General features: G+C 39.3%; 1 protein-coding gene across 1 annotated transcript; it reads left to right on the plus strand.

Moving 5' to 3' along the window:
• The first annotated feature begins 2 nt into the window (after nt 1–2).
• Nucleotides 3–19,501, plus strand: Prp5 (pre-mRNA processing factor 5). The gene is made up of 7 exons (XM_069057232.1): nt 3–162; nt 248–442; nt 495–636; nt 688–1,387; nt 11,134–12,546; nt 12,593–12,945; nt 19,081–19,501. Exons 1-7 carry the CDS (start codon nt 149–151, stop codon nt 19,321–19,323), a joined length of 3,060 nt encoding a protein of 1,019 aa, XP_068913333.1. The 5' UTR covers nt 3–148; the 3' UTR covers nt 19,324–19,501.
• Nucleotides 19,502–19,739: the final 238 nt, after the last annotated feature.

Here is a 19,739-nt window from a genome sequence, read left to right on the forward strand (position 1 = left end):
GCGCTGTGCCAAAAAGATACCTGTAATGTTGTTGACTGTTAACCTAAAACATAATCGTGTTGTAAACAAATGTTTGGTTATGTCTGACGTAGTGAATTTTACGATTGTGTTATCGTAGAATCGAACACAATTAAGCTGCGTCGAGAAGATGGTGCGGAGTGGGTGAGTTGCTAAAATTATTTCCTGTTTAAACACAAAAATCAAATGTCTAGGTTGACATAACCTCACTTTGTTGTTGCAATTTTAGACGAGATAGGAGCCGTTCTCCGGACAGAAAGCGGCGGCGATCAAGATCGCGCAGCAAAGACAGATCTAGATCTAGCAGATACCGCAGAAGTAGGTCTCGAGATAGACGCAGTCGTTCAAAAGAGAGGCGAAGCGGTTCGCGCGATCGAAGGGACCGCGGACGACGGTCGTACAGCAGAGATAGAGATCGCAGACTGTAATTACATAGTGTGCGTGTATTTACCGAATGTTCACCAATTATTTTGTAGCGGTGACAGTAAAGAGAAGCGCGGCTCTGGCAGTAGTAAGTCGAGGAGAAGGGACAAGTCTAGATCGCGTTCTAGGTCCACAGATCGCAAAAACAAGACCGACGATTCGGGTTTGCCTTTTGATCCGTCCAATTTGGACAAGGTAAGAAATAAAATATGCGAAAGTAGTGTTTTGATGTGTTATTTTTGGTAGGAGGAGGAGCAGAAGAAGTTGGAACTGGAAATGCAAAAGCGGCGCGAGCGCATCGAGAGATGGCGAGCGGAACGCAAGAAAAAAGAGCAAGAAGCTATCAAGAAAGATGTCCCCAAAGCGACTCCAGGGACTGATGAAGCCACTGCCAAGAAATGGTCCCTTGAAGATGATTCAGAAGATGAAGACAAGGATAATAAAGGCGAAAAAGAGGAGGAGGAGGAGGTCGCCGAGAAGGAAGAACCTGATGAGGAGAAAAACGGCGAAGAGCCGCTGCCCGAGGTTGTTGAAGACGAGGTGGACCCCCTAGATGAGTACATGAGAGGAGTACAAGAAGAAGTGAGAAAGACTCACAAAATTGACATGAAGAAGCCGAGCAAGGCCGACTCGGGTAACAAAAAAGGTGCCTTAGTTATCGTAACGGGGGTGGCGAAATCCAAAATCAACAAGAACAAGGGAGAGTTGATAGAACAGAACCAGGACGGGTTGGAGTACTCGTCGGAAGAGGAACAGGAAGATTTGAAGGACACAGCTGCCAGTATTGCCAACAAACAGAAAAAGGAGTTGGCCAAAATCGATCATACCAACGTTAGGTACCTCCCGTTCAGGAAAAACTTCTACGTCGAGGTCCCGGAAATCGCCAAAATGACGCACGAAGAGGTGGAGGCTTACAAGGAGGAACTTGAAGGGATCAGGGTCAAAGGTAAATTATTTCTGTTTTTATCCGGACGAGTACGAGGTTTTTTGGTTGAGTAGCAGCGTCAAGATTTCTTCTTGGATCGTCGTTACATTTGTATTTTTGTCTTGGATGTTTTGAAAGAGAGTTGCAGGAACGGCGTCTCCAGGTTTAAGCGTCTGCATGACACAAAAAATACATACCAGGCTCCAGATTCTTCCGGTTTTATGCTTCACTAAAATGCATATTGCGTTGCCGACGGAGCATTTATTTTTTTTATTATAGGGAACCATTATGTATGAGAATGTAACGACAATATTATCGATTTACACTAACGGCGAAAGCCGTAAAAGCTCTGAATATTATCATTCAAATTAGTCCTTTTCATTCTGAGAGATGTTATTATTTTTAGCAGCGCCGTTAAAATAATAATGGATTTTTTATTAGTTTCTGTTGAAAAGTCCTCGGGGGCTGTTTTTTTCTGAAAAACTGTCTCGACTCGGCCGTAATTTTCGCCACGTGTCCGTTCCAGTGCGGCACCGGATCGATAAATCGTAATTTGTATGTATCGTGAATAATGTTTTGTCGAGGAGTTCCCGTTTAGAGCGCCTCCAAAAATTAACGTCCACTCAAGGCGACGTCGGATGGTTCCCCTGATAGATTATCGACTCGACCGCACTGTAAACGTTGTTGAAAATAATTCAGTCGACTCGGGGGACCCTCCGCGACGGTTTAAGCAAAACGGAAGTTTTTTACGTCCCCGACGAGACCGGAAGTGACGAGATAATTAAATATCGATTATTGATTTTTTTCTTCAGATGATCGCACCAATGGCGAAAGTCTCCGGATTTTATTCGCCAACGCGGAATTAAAGGGACGACGTAGGTGTCATTTAAATGTAAACTGTAGAATTTGAAATGCGACTTTAATGGAAAACTTGGGAACAAGTGATTACAAGGAACGTTAAGGGGTGCCCGTGCTGTTCGACGAACAGGACTCGCAGAGAATGCAAAGTTGTGAAGTGTCGAAGTTGTTTTATTGGAGCGCAAGTCGTCACAACGGCTCTAATTAAAAAAATGTATATTAACGTGCGACACAGCAAAATGTGACGAATTTAAAAATTGGAAATATAAAAAAAACAACAGGAATGAGAGTTGACAGGGTGGAGCATAAAGTTAAATGTGATGTTCTTTTCCATTGCTTGGGTGCAGGGTTTGGGAAATTATTATGCAAATTTATAAAAAAAGTCTTTTTTGCAATGTAGGGTTCATTATTATCCGCCCACTAGATAAAAAGTAAGGTTGACCCCTCTAGTGTACTTTTTGTTTTGTGCGGTCGGCAGCTTTGACGTAATTTGACTGTCACAGTGACAAACAACCAGTTTTTATACATTCGACATTTGCACATTTAAATTATGAAAAATTGTACGGTCGCGAGCAATAAATTTTGGTCGTTAATGTCACTTCAAAATTTGGTTAAACTGTCACAAATAAAAAAATGTTTTCTGCCTGATTATGCCCATGACAACAAAATGTCAAAAAAATTAGAAAAAAATGACAATGTCATACAGGTTATGATATTTACGACCGTGTCACAATGGAGCATTTTCCACTGCTAAAATTTATTGCTCGCGACTGTACACTAGAAAAAAATACATTAGGGAGTTGACGAATAGAGATGACTTCAGTATATACCGGGTGTATCAGAAATGGGTACAATAATTTTAAGTGGTAATAAAACTAGTCAAGCACAACCAATAAGTTTAGTAATTTTTTGGGGAAAATTGCCCTGAAGCGTTATAAAAATCAGCGAAAATTTTCTAGAAATTGACTTACCTGTCCATGGAAGCATTATTGTGTCTAATAAAAAGAATGAAGCCACAAAAAATGAATGTAAGAAAAAGTGGGAACATGGTGATTCATTTACTATTTACACTTTATTACGAAACCAAATCAAAATAATTTTAAATTCTTGGTAGCTCCAAATAAAAAACAGTCCAACGATTCTTACAATAAATGTTGAAAATGTCCACCACCACTGTTGATACAACATTGACCACGTTTTCGATTTGTTGTACAGTTGGTTGCAAAAAAAAAGGGAATTGAAAATTTTCCTAATGTAAATTTGGTTTTGTCCATTTGTTAATTAATTGTCTACTTGACAATACCTATAAAATAATTTTTAAAATTTTGCTCATCATTCTAACCTATCTTTCATAAGAAGGTTTCATTTCACACTAAAAATGTGTCAATTTTATTCTGACAGTTCCCGTTTTTTTTTTGCAACCAACTGTAGGTTGGTGCTTCTCTATTGTTATGCACATTAAACATTTAAACACGCCTTATCGAGTGAATCCTGCCTCATCCTCACATTATTTAAAAACTTTTATTCAGCGTTGTCTTGTGCGAAAATCCATTCGCAAAATTCCTGTCTACGTTAGGTAACTCACCAGGCTGCAAACACTGATCTTTTGGCTCTTTTTGACTATTACAATATTACAATTTGCTTCCGCAAATTAACACACATCACTAACAACGGCAAGACGACAACTGAACGATGGCATTATTTCATCGCGTTCTTTTCAGTTGCAGTTAAGAAAAAACACTGGAAACCGATTAGGAACCTAACAACTTTTTACTTCTTACTGCTTAGTTCAGTATTTTATTCACGGTCGATTTTTTCTAAATGAAATGAAAAGTTTATTTTAATAAATACAGAGGTGGTAAACGAAGTTTGTATATCTTTGAAGTTTCATTAAAAAAGAATTTTAACAAGAGATATTAATTTTAATGATGAGTGGCTGCGCCGCAGTTTCCGATGCACTCGTTTGTGTGTGAGTGTCAAACCACCAATGAGAGAAGACTGTAGTGATAAATGTGAGGTGTAATGGTCGTCTAAACATTATTGTTTAGGTCAAATGGGGTATTTTCTGTCCTAACATAAATAAAAAAAAATCTTGATTCATTGTTTTAGTTTCTTACACTAAACCTATCTACTCGGCGAAACTGCGAATTAAGCTTTTTTTTCAAATTTATTGATCGTCCCGGGTTAACCTCTGTCTATTCATTCAGGTGACCAATGATCACGAAATGGAAAGAGCACGCAGACGATTTGGTCTGCGATACAAAGAAATCAATTTGTCTTATTTTGCCATCTTATAAGCTCACATGAGAGAAGATATTTTCACTTCCAGGACTGGAGTCGTGGGTGTTATGTGCCCCTTGTTAAGCCCACGTCAATTGAGAAAAACATTTATGAACGAAGCAGAATTCTTAGGTGACACGTTACGTTTATTGACGTGAACTCCCAATACACATTCACCCTGCTTCCAATCTCAAGAGTTCACAAATGCGTAGTTCAGTTGGACCAATTCAGATTTCAAAATTTGAGGTAAAAATAAGCAAATAGCGACAGCAGGCGAAGTTTTGAGAGCAGCTGGACCACGGAGTCGTGGTTTCAGTGCAAGAAGAGTGGGACTGCGTATGGCAGGAGGACAAGTTTAAACCTATTGTGAATTTCACTAGGCGTGTCTCATTTCTTCGGAAAAAGCCGAAAACGCGCTTATGAATAAGCTTCCCTGGGACGCTCAATACTAAATTAATTTTTGATGGTATTGTTTTAAGGCCTGGTTCCGCAGTAAATCAACACTAGTACAAAATATATTCAGCTAGAAAATCGCATTTCATGTTTGACATTAAAAAAATTTGACAGTTTACTTTGAAAAATCAAGAACGTAGTTTGCTCGTAACTAAGGATATTTTTCCTTAGTTACGGAAACAGTCGAAACTCGTTAAATAAATGTCGCCATTATTGCATTAGGTTTTTCCAAAGAATTGCGTTAAAAACGTGTAAATGAAACCATCGAATAGTAATTCTCGGTTTTTTAAGAAGTTAAAACGTGAAATTGACAAAGCAATCGATGGTACGATCCCCTCAAAATATTATTCCGTGTGGAAGCAGTTTCGTGAATTGTGCGAGGAAAGCAGAAATGTTTCGTCGTGAAACGTTTGGTAATTAAATTTCTTGACCTTTTCAATTTTGCGTTTGCGTTTAGAGCTAACCAGAAATCATGCAGAGTGGATGATTTCCAGAATCACGACGGCTACAAGAATTTCTGCGAAATCAAGATTTGATTGGGGGATAAGTAAAAAATGCTCAAATACGATTATTAAGTGCTGGTTTTGATTTCCCCAGGAAATTAAAATCAGTACGAAATAGATCCGGCTACGACATCATATTTTATGTTTGCATTTAAAAATTTGACAGTATCTAAAACGTCAAATGAGATCGTGTGACCATGAAATCGGAAGAATTTTCGTATAAAACACAACAATATCTAATTAAAGCATGTAAATTTCATTGCAGTAACTCTCAAATATGTAAAAATTGCCTGAATCGCGCTGCGTACAAAGATCAAAGCTGCCAACCATATAAAGAAGAAAGTACTACAAGGTAACTGTGCCAACCTTACTTTTTATCGAGAGTAATTAAGTCGAGTTTACGTTCCAAGATCTAGTTGGAATGAATAAAACAATAAATAAGTGGCTTGAGATAAATAAAAATAAAAGAAATTGTTAATTGGAATTGTGCAAAATCGGATCAAAGTTGCTTGTTACGATGAAACGGTGCGATTAAAAGGAGGAGAGCAAAAATATGGCCATTTTGGCATACGGAGATCTTAAACTAATCCCGTATCTTCCTTTTAACATAAAATGATAAGTGCGAGAAATTATTTTAACCACGTTCCACTTTCCGAGATACACTCAGTTCGATTTTTTGGATCAAGGTACAGGAAAAATGTCACAGTGAAATATTTTCACACGTTTCTAGAGAAATAGAATTTCTGTTGGTTTTCCAAATACAATGTGTGACACCTCTTCTATTTTTTTTACGCAAGAAAGTTTGCGCTAAACTGTACATTTTGTGTCACATACAGCAACCCTAATAATGTTCTCATCAGAGCCCTCCAACGATATTAATCTCTATCAAAGTCTTATCCCACTAGAAACCACATATGCTGCTGTATATGTGATGTATATGAGTTTGAAGTGGCTTACCTAGAGCGAGTTACTTTATTAAAGTTCGAATCGGGCCTCTAATCTCGACCTGAAACCTCGACACTAATCCACCGACGCTCCAACTGCCAGAAACAACTCCCCTTTTAAAGACCAATTTCGCAGATGCCCCCGCAAAACTCCACGAAGTAGATTTTTTTTCCGTCATTTAAAAATTAAATTTCAGCTCCCGAAGCAGCCTGGAACAGGGCGTGTTTGCTAATTTTAATGAAACGAAACGTATCGCGGGCAGGGCCGTACGTGACACTAAAATAAAATCGAAAATTTGGTTAGAGATCATCCAATCTGGGTCCTAATGGGATTGTGGAAAGACGAATCACGTCTCGGATAATTCTCTCGCGATTTCTTCACATGTTCATGCGAAAAAAAAAACAAATTCCAGTTTTTTTATTAATCTTTTACAATCCTCGCATCCGCCCGTTGAAATTTTAATTCGAATAAAAAATGTACAGTTCGTTCTGTCCCTCGCGGGATTTCAGCAGATGCATTTTTTATTTGTTTATTAAGACGTAAGAGTGCGAGAGTGGCTGTAAACAGTGTTATTTGTGGGAATCACCCGTATTACCAACCGCTGCGTGTATTGTGGGTTGTCGACAATTAGGCGCAAAAATCAATTTGTCGCGCCGTGATAATTTGCCTTTCTCGAGAGCCGTACGAAGTTGCGGTATCGCTCATTGGTATTGATTTGGGTATAGTGTCTGGAGGTTTTTGTCACCACTTCCAAAGTGGAAGTTTCGCCGTACCCGATTCACACCGTTCACAGCTTCTGAATTATGCCATTCTAATTACCCAACTCGAGAGAGATATGTGTATCGAGCATAAAGTAATAAAGTTGGTTTCGAGGAGCGCACTCAATTGCGCTTTATCAATTCGCGCATGACGGATCAAAATTGAAACCCACCCCGGACGGGTGCCGGATTTTTACGGCGAAAAACAGCCGAAAACACCGATAGATTTTTTTAATAATGGCAGGATATTGGTTCGGGGAGTTGACGAGAGGGTGGCCCCTTTAATATATCGAGACATAAATTTTTTATTGTTTTAATTTTGAGTGTAGTGCCTCGTGTTCGTTTGTAATTCGGTCGTTCGGGGGCGGCTGCATCAAAGCTCGACAGTAAATTTAGTAGTGCGTGGATGGTTTAACGAATCCGTGGGAATAGTAGAAATTCGTATTTTTCTCTGTGACACGAACGAAAATTAATTATCAATTTTCTCGGAACACGACGGCTAAAGTCATTCAATTCCGTTCTTGTTTCGCCGTTCGGCCGTTTTTATTTGCCGCGTGGAAAATGACGACTTGTCTTGTCCCTTCTATTTCCACGTTTCCGTGAGCTTTGTTCTAATTGTGCGAAATAACGCACCTGTAGCTCTGTACAGTGTGTTCGACACAATACCCAATGGTTAGTAGTTGATTCAGGATGGGGAGGGTTATACAGGGGGATGAAGTTTTCGTTTCTACTCAGACCAAATCGCAAATGTGTGGCCAAATTAAATTGGTTTCAATTAGGGAACAAGACAAACCTGACCAACACAAAGTTACCGTTGCAGCTCCAGAAATAACCGAACTCTTGTGCAAACCAAAACTGACTTGGACAGTCCGAAAGTGTATTTATGTTATTTATTTACTAGCTTTTACCTTCGGCTCTGCTCGCGTCTGTTAGGGAATGTGACAACGCAACAATGTGACAATCAAACTGAATTTTTGTTTCAAAGTTTCTCCAGAGGTTCGTGTAAATATCTGCGTGAGATGCCCTCTATCAACTGCTGACGCGTTGCGAAAGAAAAATAAGTAGCTTCGGTAAATTTGAGCAAGTTTAAGTTCGTGTAAACAATTCAAGGACGCTAACCTGATAAATTCAGAAACTGTGATAATTGGCAATTAGGAAATTCAGAAATTAGAATACTTAAATATGACAAATAATGGTACCGGAGAGATGAGTAGGTAATGAAATAAAAGTAACAAGGAATCTATACATGGTGTCTCAGCTAAGATTTTCGAACCTAATTAACTCAGTTATTTTCCAGCGGATTTTTGTGAAATTTAAAATGCAGATATTTTAGACAGTGAAGAATAAAATCCCATTAATGCAATCACCCAAGTCTTAAAAACGTAATTTTTACATGCCTTTTTAAAATGTTGAATCAATTAAGATTTACATAAAAAATTGATCGTCAATAAAAAATACTGTAGGGAAAAACTCGTCTTTGAAAGACGTCTGGTTTGCAAGAAAAAAAGCAAAAAACTGTGTTAAACGTGGCTGCAAATGCAAAAACGTAGACGCGTATGAAACAAACGCGCAATTTTGCAGAATTTTGGTCATCCCTTTTCGCAGAAGCGCAGGTGACATATTTGACGTTTACCTTGCTGACCTTACAAACATTTACAAAGTTCAAGACAACATTTGGACGTAATTTATTATACTGGATGCTTTAATTCTTCCATAAAGGACTAAAACACGATCGGGATATTTTATTTTTATTTTATTTTCTCTTAACCTTACATTTTGTAAAGCCTACATTTGGATAGTGTTCCACGAGAAAACGAACTGTCATTGAAGTTCTTACGACACTCTCCATAGGCAAAAATTGTTTCCATTTTCAACAATATTGAAATTTCTGCCATTGTAGTCTGTTTTTAGAGTATTTTCAATAAATTTACACAATTTGACGTTTCTAATAAAGCGCGCCCAATTTTGACAGATTTTAAAGGCTGTACAAAATGTTGCTTGGCAATCTTTCATCAATTGTTTCAAAAGGTAACTGCTCAAATACCTTCAAATTTTACATTAAATTTTTAACGAAAAAATCTAATTTTTTCGTTGAATCAGACAAGTGATTTACTTAATTGTTTATGTAGACCCGTATTTTTTAATGTTTAACAATCTAATAATAATCGCGCATAATTTTCGATAAAGGAAACGTGTTAAAATTACATTTTTTAACTTGAGGTAATTTTATTATTACTAATTGATCCTTCACGGTCTAAAATATCAGCATTTTAAATTTCATATAAATCCGTTGGCAAATAATCGAGATATTAGGCTCGAAAGTCTTAGTTGAGACACCCTGTATATGTACAAGAAAAACAAAGGAGTTCTGGATGTGAAGGATTTGGAACGTGATAAAGAAAGGATGTAATTGACAGTACGGTATGCAGAGATTAGTGTGAGGCGAGCTCACTACTGCGCGATATACTCGGCACAGATTTATCGCTGCTACGCAGCTCCCTGATATTATGTTGTGATAAAACAAAAAGCGAAACACAATCAGAAATTCTCTCTTTCACTCAAAGTTTGTTTGAAGAACATCAGTCCATTAGTTCTTGAGTAAACTAGACACAAACAGATCGACAAACAGACAAAAATACTTCGGAGTAATAATTGGTCATACTAAAAATATATATTTCTTTTTTTTTTCTGGTGAAGAATGGCAAAAATGTAGTATAGCATCATCAGTGTTGGATAAGAAATCAGTTTTTAATTTTTGTTGATGGATTTTGTTTAAGTTTACCAAAATCAAAAAGATTTTGTCAAATAATTACACCACGAGGTGTTAACGACGTAATTTTTTTTTTGAAATTATGGAAAGGAACTGAAATATTATTCAGAAATGTTTAACATAAAAAATTCTTATCACGCTATGCACGTGTACAAATAGAAAAGAAATCGTCTTCGTTCCCTTTGTTTAGTTCTGTTTTAATGGCTTTGGAAAACCTTTTAATAATTGACGAATCTCTACTCGTATATTCTTTGTCTTTTTTTTACTGCGCGTCTGCAAAGATTAAACTAGTGGATTTGAGGGAAGACGAAGTCTCTCGAGGTGTTCTCTCTGTGTTGCAAACGAAACTTTATAAAACCCTTATTTTCTTATTTACGATTCCAAACAAAGCAAAATAATTTTCACTCCCAACAGATAATTACTTTTCAAGTTCTGTGTAAATTAGAATAATTAACTTTTCCCAAAAAAAATTGACTTTAGACTGTCAAAATGCTCACAAAGAAACATGTAACGAGCGTTAAAAAATTGTGGTCAAATGGTCACGTGTTTCCATTAACGTATGGCGTAGCTCCATTATCTGTCAGATTATAAATGTCAGACGTCATTTATTCAGCCAACAAGCAGTGGTGCGTTTTTTCAGTTTTTCAGTTCTTTTTAACTGTGTTTATTTAAAATGAGTAATTTAATTTGCAATTAAATAATGATCAAAGCAACGAGCAAATCATGAAAGCAATACAAAAGACGATGTGACCACATTTTTTTTGAACACTCGTTAGTAACGTGTATAACAAAGATAGGCAAGACGAAGATAGCACATGAAGACACTACCCTTTTTGTCAGATTCTACGGATTACATAAGAAAATAAATCTTTGAAATAATTCGCCTCCAGACTTTTTCTTTGGTGGTGGAGCGCGCTCCCCACATGGGACCAAACGCGTAGACATTTATCCCTTAATGTTATTACAATGAAGGCGTTCTCTAGTGCCCTTTTCACATTCTTATCTTCCCCGTTCAACCGACATTAAGTAACTACATTCAGTTTTACGATTCGAGTGAAATTAACAGGACGACAAATCAGGATTACAAGGAATCAAGCGAAGAGGGTTCCGTGATTCCTCTGATTGAAGGCTCGCTCCGTGCGTGAGGAAGAAAAAAATCGATCCATCCTTTTCCACATAATGAAACGTGTTTCGTTGCAGGGAAGGGTTGTCCCAAACCCATCAAGACCTGGGCCCAGTGCGGCGTCTCCACCAAGGAGCTGAACATCCTGAAGAAGCTCGGTTTCGAGAAGCCGACTCCTATCCAGGTCCAGGCGATTCCGGCGATCATGTCGGGGCGCGATTTGATCGGCATCGCCAAGACCGGAAGCGGCAAGACCCTCGCCTTCTTGTTGCCCATGTTCAGGCACATCCTGGACCAGCCCCCGCTGGAGGAAACCGACGGTCCCATCTCAATTATAATGACGCCCACGAGGGAGCTGTGCATGCAGATCGGCAAAGACATCAAGAAGTTCACCAAGAGCTTGGGTCTGCACGCCGTGTGCGTCTACGGAGGCACCGGGATTTCCGAGCAGATCGCTGAGTTGAAACGCGGCGCCGAGATCATAGTGTGCACCCCCGGGAGGATGATCGATATGTTGGCGGCGAACGGGGGCAAAGTGACGAATCTGAGACGCGTGACTTATATCGTCCTGGACGAGGCGGACCGCATGTTCGACATGGGGTTCGAGCCCCAGGTGATGAGGATCATCGACAACGTCCGGCCCGACCGGCAGACAGTCATGTTCAGCGCGACGTTCCCCCGGCAGATGGAGGCTCTGGCGCGGAGAATACTGCACAAGCCGATCGAGGTGCAAGTCGGGGGGCGCTCCGTCGTGTGCAAGGACGTGGAGCAGCACGTGGTGATCATCGACGAAGACAACAAGTTCCTCAAGCTGCTGGAGCTGCTGGGGCTGTACCAGGAGCACGGCAGCATCATCGTGTTCGTCGACAAGCAGGAGAACGCCGACATCCTCCTGAAGGAGCTGATGAAGGCCGCCTACAACTGCCTCAGCCTGCACGGCGGCATCGACCAGTTCGACCGCGACTCCACGATAATCGATTTCAAATCGGGGAAGGTCAAGCTGCTGATCGCGACGTCCGTCGCGGCGCGCGGCTTGGACGTCAAACAGCTGATCCTAGTGGTGAACTACGACTGTCCGAACCACTACGAAGACTACGTCCACAGGTGCGGCAGGACCGGACGCGCCGGCAACAAAGGGTTCGCGTATACGTTCGTGACGCCCGAACAGTCGAGGTACGCCGGGGACATCATCAGAGCCTTCGAGCTGGCCTCGGTGACGGTGCCGGAGCCGCTGCGCAACCTGTGGGACAGCTACAAGAACAAGCAAGAGTCCGAAGGTAAAAAGGTCCACAGCGGGGGCGGCTTCAGCGGCAAGGGCTTCAAGTTCGACGAGAACGAAGCCGCGGCGGTCAACGAACGCAAGAAATTCCAGAAAGCGGCGCTCGGTCTGGCGGACTCCGACGACGAGGACCTGGAGCACGACATCGACCAGCAGATCGAGAGCATGTTCGCGACGAAGCGGACAGTCAAGGAGATCAAGGCGCCACTAGGTGAGTAAGGGGTTCGAGCGGTCCAGTGTTGAGGGTGTGTCCCCAGGTCTCATCAATCCGGCGGCGATGGGCAACAGCCACACCGCCATCGACAAGCTGGAGTTGGCCAAGCGGTTGGCGTCCAGGATCAACCTGTCGAAGAACATCAGTCTGGATACGAAGTTCGCTACTCAACAGGCCGCGGAGTCCATACTGAAGGGTAGCAGCAGTCAGTTGCCGATCACGGCGAAGACGGTGGCGGAACAGTTGGCGGCGAAGCTGAACACGAAGCTCAACTATCAACCCAAAGACGACGACGAACGCAACGACGACGATTCGGAACAGACGTTCAGGAAGTACGAAGAAGAGTTGGAAATTAACGATTTCCCGCAGCAGGCTAGATGGCGCGTCACGTCCAAGGTCAGTGTTTTTCTTTCAACACTGCAGATTTTTTTGTCATTTCATAGAACAAAACTTGGTAATTGCGCAACAATAGGGTTGATTTTTTATCAGCTCGAAAATGAAAACAATTCCAGAATTTGATCCGTAGCGCTCTCAATTTTCGTTAGTTTTTGACGTAAAAGATTTTCCACTTCAGCGCTCAGTCTTTCTGTTCTATTCTTTCTTTCCTTCTTTCTAGTCTTTCTATTTTAGATAAGAAAAACCAGGTCTAGTGAGATTTTATTTTTTGACGATGCATAGGAATGATATAAAAGTGATTTGCTCGCTCGGTCTTCTCGAAAATAATTAAATAATTAAAATTCTTGATTTTTATTTTTTTTTGTAGAAAATGCAAACATTTTCCATTTTGACAGAGAAGATTTTAATTTTCGGTATTTTTGAAATTTTACAATTAATGCGCCCAGAAATGTGGTAGCAAGTTTTTCGATTGGTCCCGCAAGATGACACTTTTTTACAGAGACCTTTTTTATGCATGGCAACTGTGCATGGCAACGCCGCTATCTAAATTGAGATAAATAAATGTCAAGAATTGTCAAACCTAAAACATTCAAATTTAAATTTTATTGAAAATGTTCAAATTGACCACCATTATGCTCAATGCATAACTGAACCCTTCGAGCAACATCGCGACAAATTTTAGTGCACAAATCGGGGGTAAAAATTGTTCGGAAAACCTCCTTAACATATTCTTTTGAAAAAATTCAAAAATTGAATGTTGCAAGATTGAACAAATTTGGCTTTTCGAAAGTGCCATCTTGTGACAGTTTGTGTAAAAGTTGCTACCACATTTCTGGGCGCTCTGTATGTAGTAGTAATTTATCGAGTGAGTAATAGCCATTTCACGCGAGTTAAATACGACACTTTTTCTGCGACGTACAAATTTCATCATCTTCATTATCAGAACTTGAGATTCTGAATTTGTAATTAAATCATCTAAGAAATGCTGTGACTGAGGTAATGACAGTTTGTTTTTATTGTTTGTTACGAACAAGACTCTTAATTATTAATGTGTTTCCTAGATTTCAATCAGTTTTCATTTTATTATTCATCAATTTTCACACTAGTACGACAAGAAAAGTTTTCTCGCAGTAGTATGTTAATGTGACGTTTTTCAAACTGAAATGACAGTCGAAAAGTCTGAATTTTCTATCGTTAGTGAGAAAATCCGGAAAAATTCGGAAAATCAAATCGAATTTATGTACAAAAATACAAAACACCGTATAGGTGGCTCGGTGGCCGCATGGCTGTCGGAAAAAGTACTCCGAGGTCGCGGTCCCGATGCTAGGGGGTTCGAATCCCACCGAAGGGGGAGGATTTTTTCAAAGGAAGGAACCTCCGCCGGGCCATGGATGTGTGTGTATGTCTCCTCGGGGCTGACGGTAGGGTGGTGGAAGGAAGAATCAACACTCTTTCGGCCACCACCGCGAGGTCAGCACGGGTTCGAGTCCCGTCGGGAAGGGCGCCCAAGGGTGTATAAATGTTGTTGTGTATGTCTGTGAATGTGAGGTGGAATGGGCGTGGGTGGCCGGGGAAAGTGCCCCGGAGCCCCGTCGCATCACCTGAAGAAAGGATAATGGAAATGATAAAGGAAAAATGAATTGAAAAATCGCCGACCGAAAGGTACCGTAAAAGCCGTATGGCTAAAAACGGGAATGGCAATTAAAAAAAAAAAAAAAAAAAAAACGTATAATTTTGTGTATAAATAAATTGCCCTTGTCTTGATTACTTTCTTACTTATTTATTAAATGCTTTTTTTTTTGTTATATGTAACAACAAAAGTGCTATTTTATTTAGTGACTCATGAGTCATGACCGTACTCATCTTTTTTCTTTACTATGGAAACTAGCCAGTTTTATAAATGCAAGTTGCATAATTTATCAACAACGCTGGTAAAAAAATACGGGGAAAATGTTGTTAACGTAAACGAATAAAACCTTTCGTCTCAAAACTAAACACCATTCACGTTGTTTTGGCATGATGGGAGGCCACGATTTATTTTTTTAACGTTGGACACTGTTTGATTTCCGTCACAAAAGTGCCTGACATGCGGACTTATCAAAATGAACATAACATGTTGCTGAATTGCAAACTAGTAAAACTGACAACAATGCAATAGACATTGACGCTATTTATAACCTCAAACTTAGAAAAACATAACCTAATTCAACAGACAGCTTTACTACCAAATTAAATGAAAATTTGCATGGATTCCTATTATGTCAAAACAACGTGAATGCATTTTATCAACAACTCTGGTGAAAAAAACACGATCCTGGGGAAAATATTTTATTACAGAAATATTTTTTGATAAATGTCAAGGTAAATGAATTAAACGTTTTATCTAAAAAATCTGAAAATTTACGTCAACCAAAATATTAAAACATTTTTGAAAATGTCACGATATGTCGTTATGTTGTACCATATGTTTAAAAAAAATATATATAATGAAGAGCTGCTGCGAAAAACAAGAGATTTGAAAACCTGTGGCTTAACTTGAATAATTCAGCCGTAGATGTCATAATTACGACAGTTGTCACGAACAAAGATCAAAAATGGTTTTGATTTGAGGAGGGTTCCTATACGAATGAGTCGTCGTTAACAACATTTGACCGTAACTTTACTTATCCTTTCTGAATAACTATACATTGAAATGAACGTATTTCAATAATTCTGTGGGAAAAACTGAAATTTTATACATTTAGAAAAGACAGAAATAAATTTCATGACTGATACTTTTTGACGATTTAGTTTTGTCAGACATGAACTCAACGTTCGATTTTCAAATAGATTATGAAACGACCGTGAAGGGGTAAAAATAAAATAAATAGTTCAATCATATTGTTGCTTCGAATTTTGATTTAAAAAACCCACAGAAAGATTCTGTTCAAGAGTTTCATGAAGATCAAGACAGGCGAGCTAAATTTTTTGAAGTTGACTTCAATTTAATATAATGAAGGTAAAACGTCAAAAAACGAAAATGTTTTAACACCACCACCAGTGGATGATCGTTCATTTTCAGCAATGTTGCAAATTTTCTGTACCAAAGAGTTGTGTGCTCGTTGGGGATGAACCGACCAAGCATGATGCAATAATATCGGAAAATTGTATCATCGAAACTATAGCAAGTTATTGAAAAGTTGCATCAGCTGAGTTAAAATTTTACGGTGATTACTTGTTTTCCATTCAGTACACTTCGAAATGGTGTTGTGGTTAGGTGGCCCCAAAACAAGCACCAAAACGACAAAAACAACAAATTCAGTTTGTTCTTCCGGGGTGCTAGTGTGGCGTGGTAGTCTAGTGGAGTGACCGTCGCATATTGGACACAAACAACCCTGGCCCCAAATTGGATTATAAACTAGAGTGCCGTGGAATATTCAAAACCCTGATTTTTTAAAATTCTCTTCCACAAATTATTTCACAATAGAGTATCTATTGTTTCGAGCGGAGAACGTTCGTGCAGTTATGAACCGAACCGCGATTATCGTTGCCCTCTCGCGGCGACGATTATTATTACGAAGATCCCGGTTGCCATGCAGCAATTACATTTTGATAATTTATATCTCGGTGGCGGGCTTAAACTTCAATTACGGCCTAAGCCCCGGCCCGTCGGGGGCGCTATGAGACGGTTTACACGTTAGACGCGTTAATTACGTCAAATGGAAGTAAAGAAGTTGAGGAAAGTTTTCAAAAAAATCAAAACACCAGAGATTTTATCCAAATGGACGAAATTATAAAATTCCGGGTAAAATATGTAACACGATTGTATCGTGCGACATTTGTCAAGTGTCAAATTTGATAGTTTTCAAAAAGTGTCAAATTTGACAGTTTTCAAATGTCTTGATAATTTTCGAGTCTCAAGTTTGACAATTTTCGAGTGTCAAATTTGTCATTTTTCAAAAACTGTCATTGCGTAATTCTGGACCGCATTTGGGACCTCTTCATCGCATCTTGCGGATTTATTGACGAGTTGCACCCCCCACGAAAATTTTTTTTCTCACGTTACCAAACCGCCCCCTCACTTTTGACGCATCGATTTTTCGCCGAATTATTCAGGAGGCCTCCGCGTTTTTTTATGCGCGATCGTTGAATATACATCTTGATCATGATAAATCTTTTACGACTCGAATCGTAATTATGATTTTTTCCTTGCGGAAAATTTTTTACGGCATCGTTGCCTCGGCGGATAATTATTTCTGCCCCCGGAACGCACGCGGACTCAGGGAACCCGGCTAACTTTCGCCTCGGCCCTCCGCGCTAGCTCCTGAATTAGTTATATCGGAAAGTTTTTAATTCGACTCGGATTTCGAATAATTAACGGGCATCCATCGTGCGTAATAAAGTTTCGAATTACGTTTCGATACGATGCGTTCATGTGTGTGTTATTCCCCCTGTGTTCGCCCCTAAACGACCCCGAAGTATCGATTGTTCGCTTGTTTTCAAGTTAATTCTTCGCGTTCGTTCCTCGAAGGGAACACGTCGGCGGGGTGTCCTCCCTCGCGGCAAAAAAATTGTACACGAAATTTTCTATACTCTCAATTTAATTACAGGATCGCCACATAAATAAGGTCGCGGCGGAAGGAGTAATAAATCCTGCGGAAAGTTTGTCGCATAATCTTTTTTTTTTTCTTTTCTTTATGGAATCCATTTCGCGGCGGTTCAACGAACTGAAGGGGTCGAACGGAAGTTTTTTCTATTTTCGGGACGGTTTCGAAACTTAAATTATTATTTATCAGTCGTGGGAGCGAGGCCTTCGAGATGATGCAATTTCTCGATTCGCCGACTTTTGGAAAATTGTTTGTTGTTTGTTCTGTAAACCCAATGGAAAATATTTTGAAAAAGCACAAACAAATCGGCGATAATGCGAGATTTGTGATTTATCGCGTACGTGTACGATTTTCTGTAATCGTTGTTTTTTAGTCCCAGCAACAGTTATAAAATGTCAGGTCACGTTTAATTTGCTTTTTTGTGTCATATTTTTATCGTAATGTATTTGTTTTTATTATAATTTAACAGGAGGATGTCGGGTGATTCGTTATGGAAAATATCGGCGATAAGGTATTGTCGTCGGGATTGTGGGGCGACCTTTGGAACGATTATTGAATTGATTTCGATCAGTCATTGGGGTGCGATGGCGCGTAATGACAGTCGTAATTGGCGGGGTTTTGTGGGATTTCGTTACATTAAAAAATACAGGCGGATAATTCGTTCTCGGTGGAGATTATTTTATGACACTCTTGTTTCATTAAACGGATTTCAGATTTGTACATTTTTTTTTAAGATTTGTATTACCAACGAAATATGACACCGGGGATTACGTTTTTGCAAAATAGGATTTATTATTTATTTATTCTTAGTAATAATGCAATTTTTATCTCAGTATTATACGTTTTATTTATCTATTTCTGTCCAACACTTTAATTTTTTCTTTTTTCTCAAAAGTTGCCTTTTTATAATTTTTTGTGTCTTTTTAACATTTTGTTCCCTCTTGTTAATGTATCTTTTTTTCCACAGTTTAAAAAGAAGTCTTTTCTCGATTTTCGTTTCTGTCTTTATTTGTCAATCTTTCCGTAGCTGTCGCCTTATATCTTACTCTTTGTTGTATGTAGTAGTTTTTGCAACTCTAGATTTCTGCTTCTGTTTCTTTTTTTTTCATTTTCTTTTTGATAAAAGTATATTATTCAATGAGCGGATAACAATGGCTACTACTCGTGTGGATGATTTTGTGTCACGAGCCGCAGGCGAGTGGCGTAAATCATCCAATCATTTTTTGACATCTAGACTTCCTTCTGTTTATAATACGATCATCTATCTATCATAAATCTTTGTTTTTCACAATTTTTTTCTCATTTAAAATTGCATAATGAAGTCCCTGTCGCTACTCTGAAAAAGAAAATCAGATTTTTCTTTCAATCCCTGTTACGTGACGCGTTCTTAACATTTGTACAATCCGCAGGGTAGAAAGTATTAGCTTTTGAAAGAACTCAAATGAACATCTAGGAAAAATGTAAAACTTGTTCCACTTTCATTATAAATCTACTCATCTGACTGTTTCGTAGAAATTAATAAATAAATCCAAATTAATTTGTGTTGCAGGAGGCCTTAGCACAAATTTCCGAATATTCGGAGGCAGGGATTACCGTGCGAGGTACGTACGTGCAGCCTGGAAAATCGCCACCAGAGGGCGAGCGGAAGCTCTACTTGGCGATCGAAAGCACCTCAGACATCGCCGTCGCCAAGGCGAAAGCTGAGATCACCAGGTTAATTAAAGAAGAACTACTCAAGCTGCAAACCGCGGGTCATCACACGTTCAACAAAGCTAGATATAAGGTGGTGTAAGGGTTCGTGAGAGTGTTCGTAATTTTAGTGTGGTCTTGAAGAAGTGTTATTTTTTCCTTTACTTTGTATCAATATCAACAATAACATTTTTTAACTAGACTAATGTGTATGAGTCCAGCGAGGATGTACTGTTTAAAGTCTATATTTATTTAGGAAAATATATTGAATTTTTCATCAACAGTCTTTTATTACCCCAGATTCCGGTGCGGTAAGACCGCCTCGGAAAATTACTTGATTGATGGTAACCTACAAAATCATTCGCATCTTGTTATTTGCTTAAACAGCGTAAACAAGTCCATCTTCAAAGATTCCATCTAGGTCGACGCAAAAAACAGATAAAAGAAGTGACCTGATTGTAATTAATAAATGTGGCGAGGGTGGCCTTGCAAAATTTCGCTTCTTCGGTGAATCAGTTG

The sequence above is a fragment of the Tenebrio molitor genome, chromosome 9 (assembly GCF_963966145.1).
Source record: "Tenebrio molitor chromosome 9, icTenMoli1.1, whole genome shotgun sequence".
Lineage (NCBI taxonomy): Eukaryota > Metazoa > Arthropoda > Insecta > Coleoptera > Tenebrionidae > Tenebrio > Tenebrio molitor.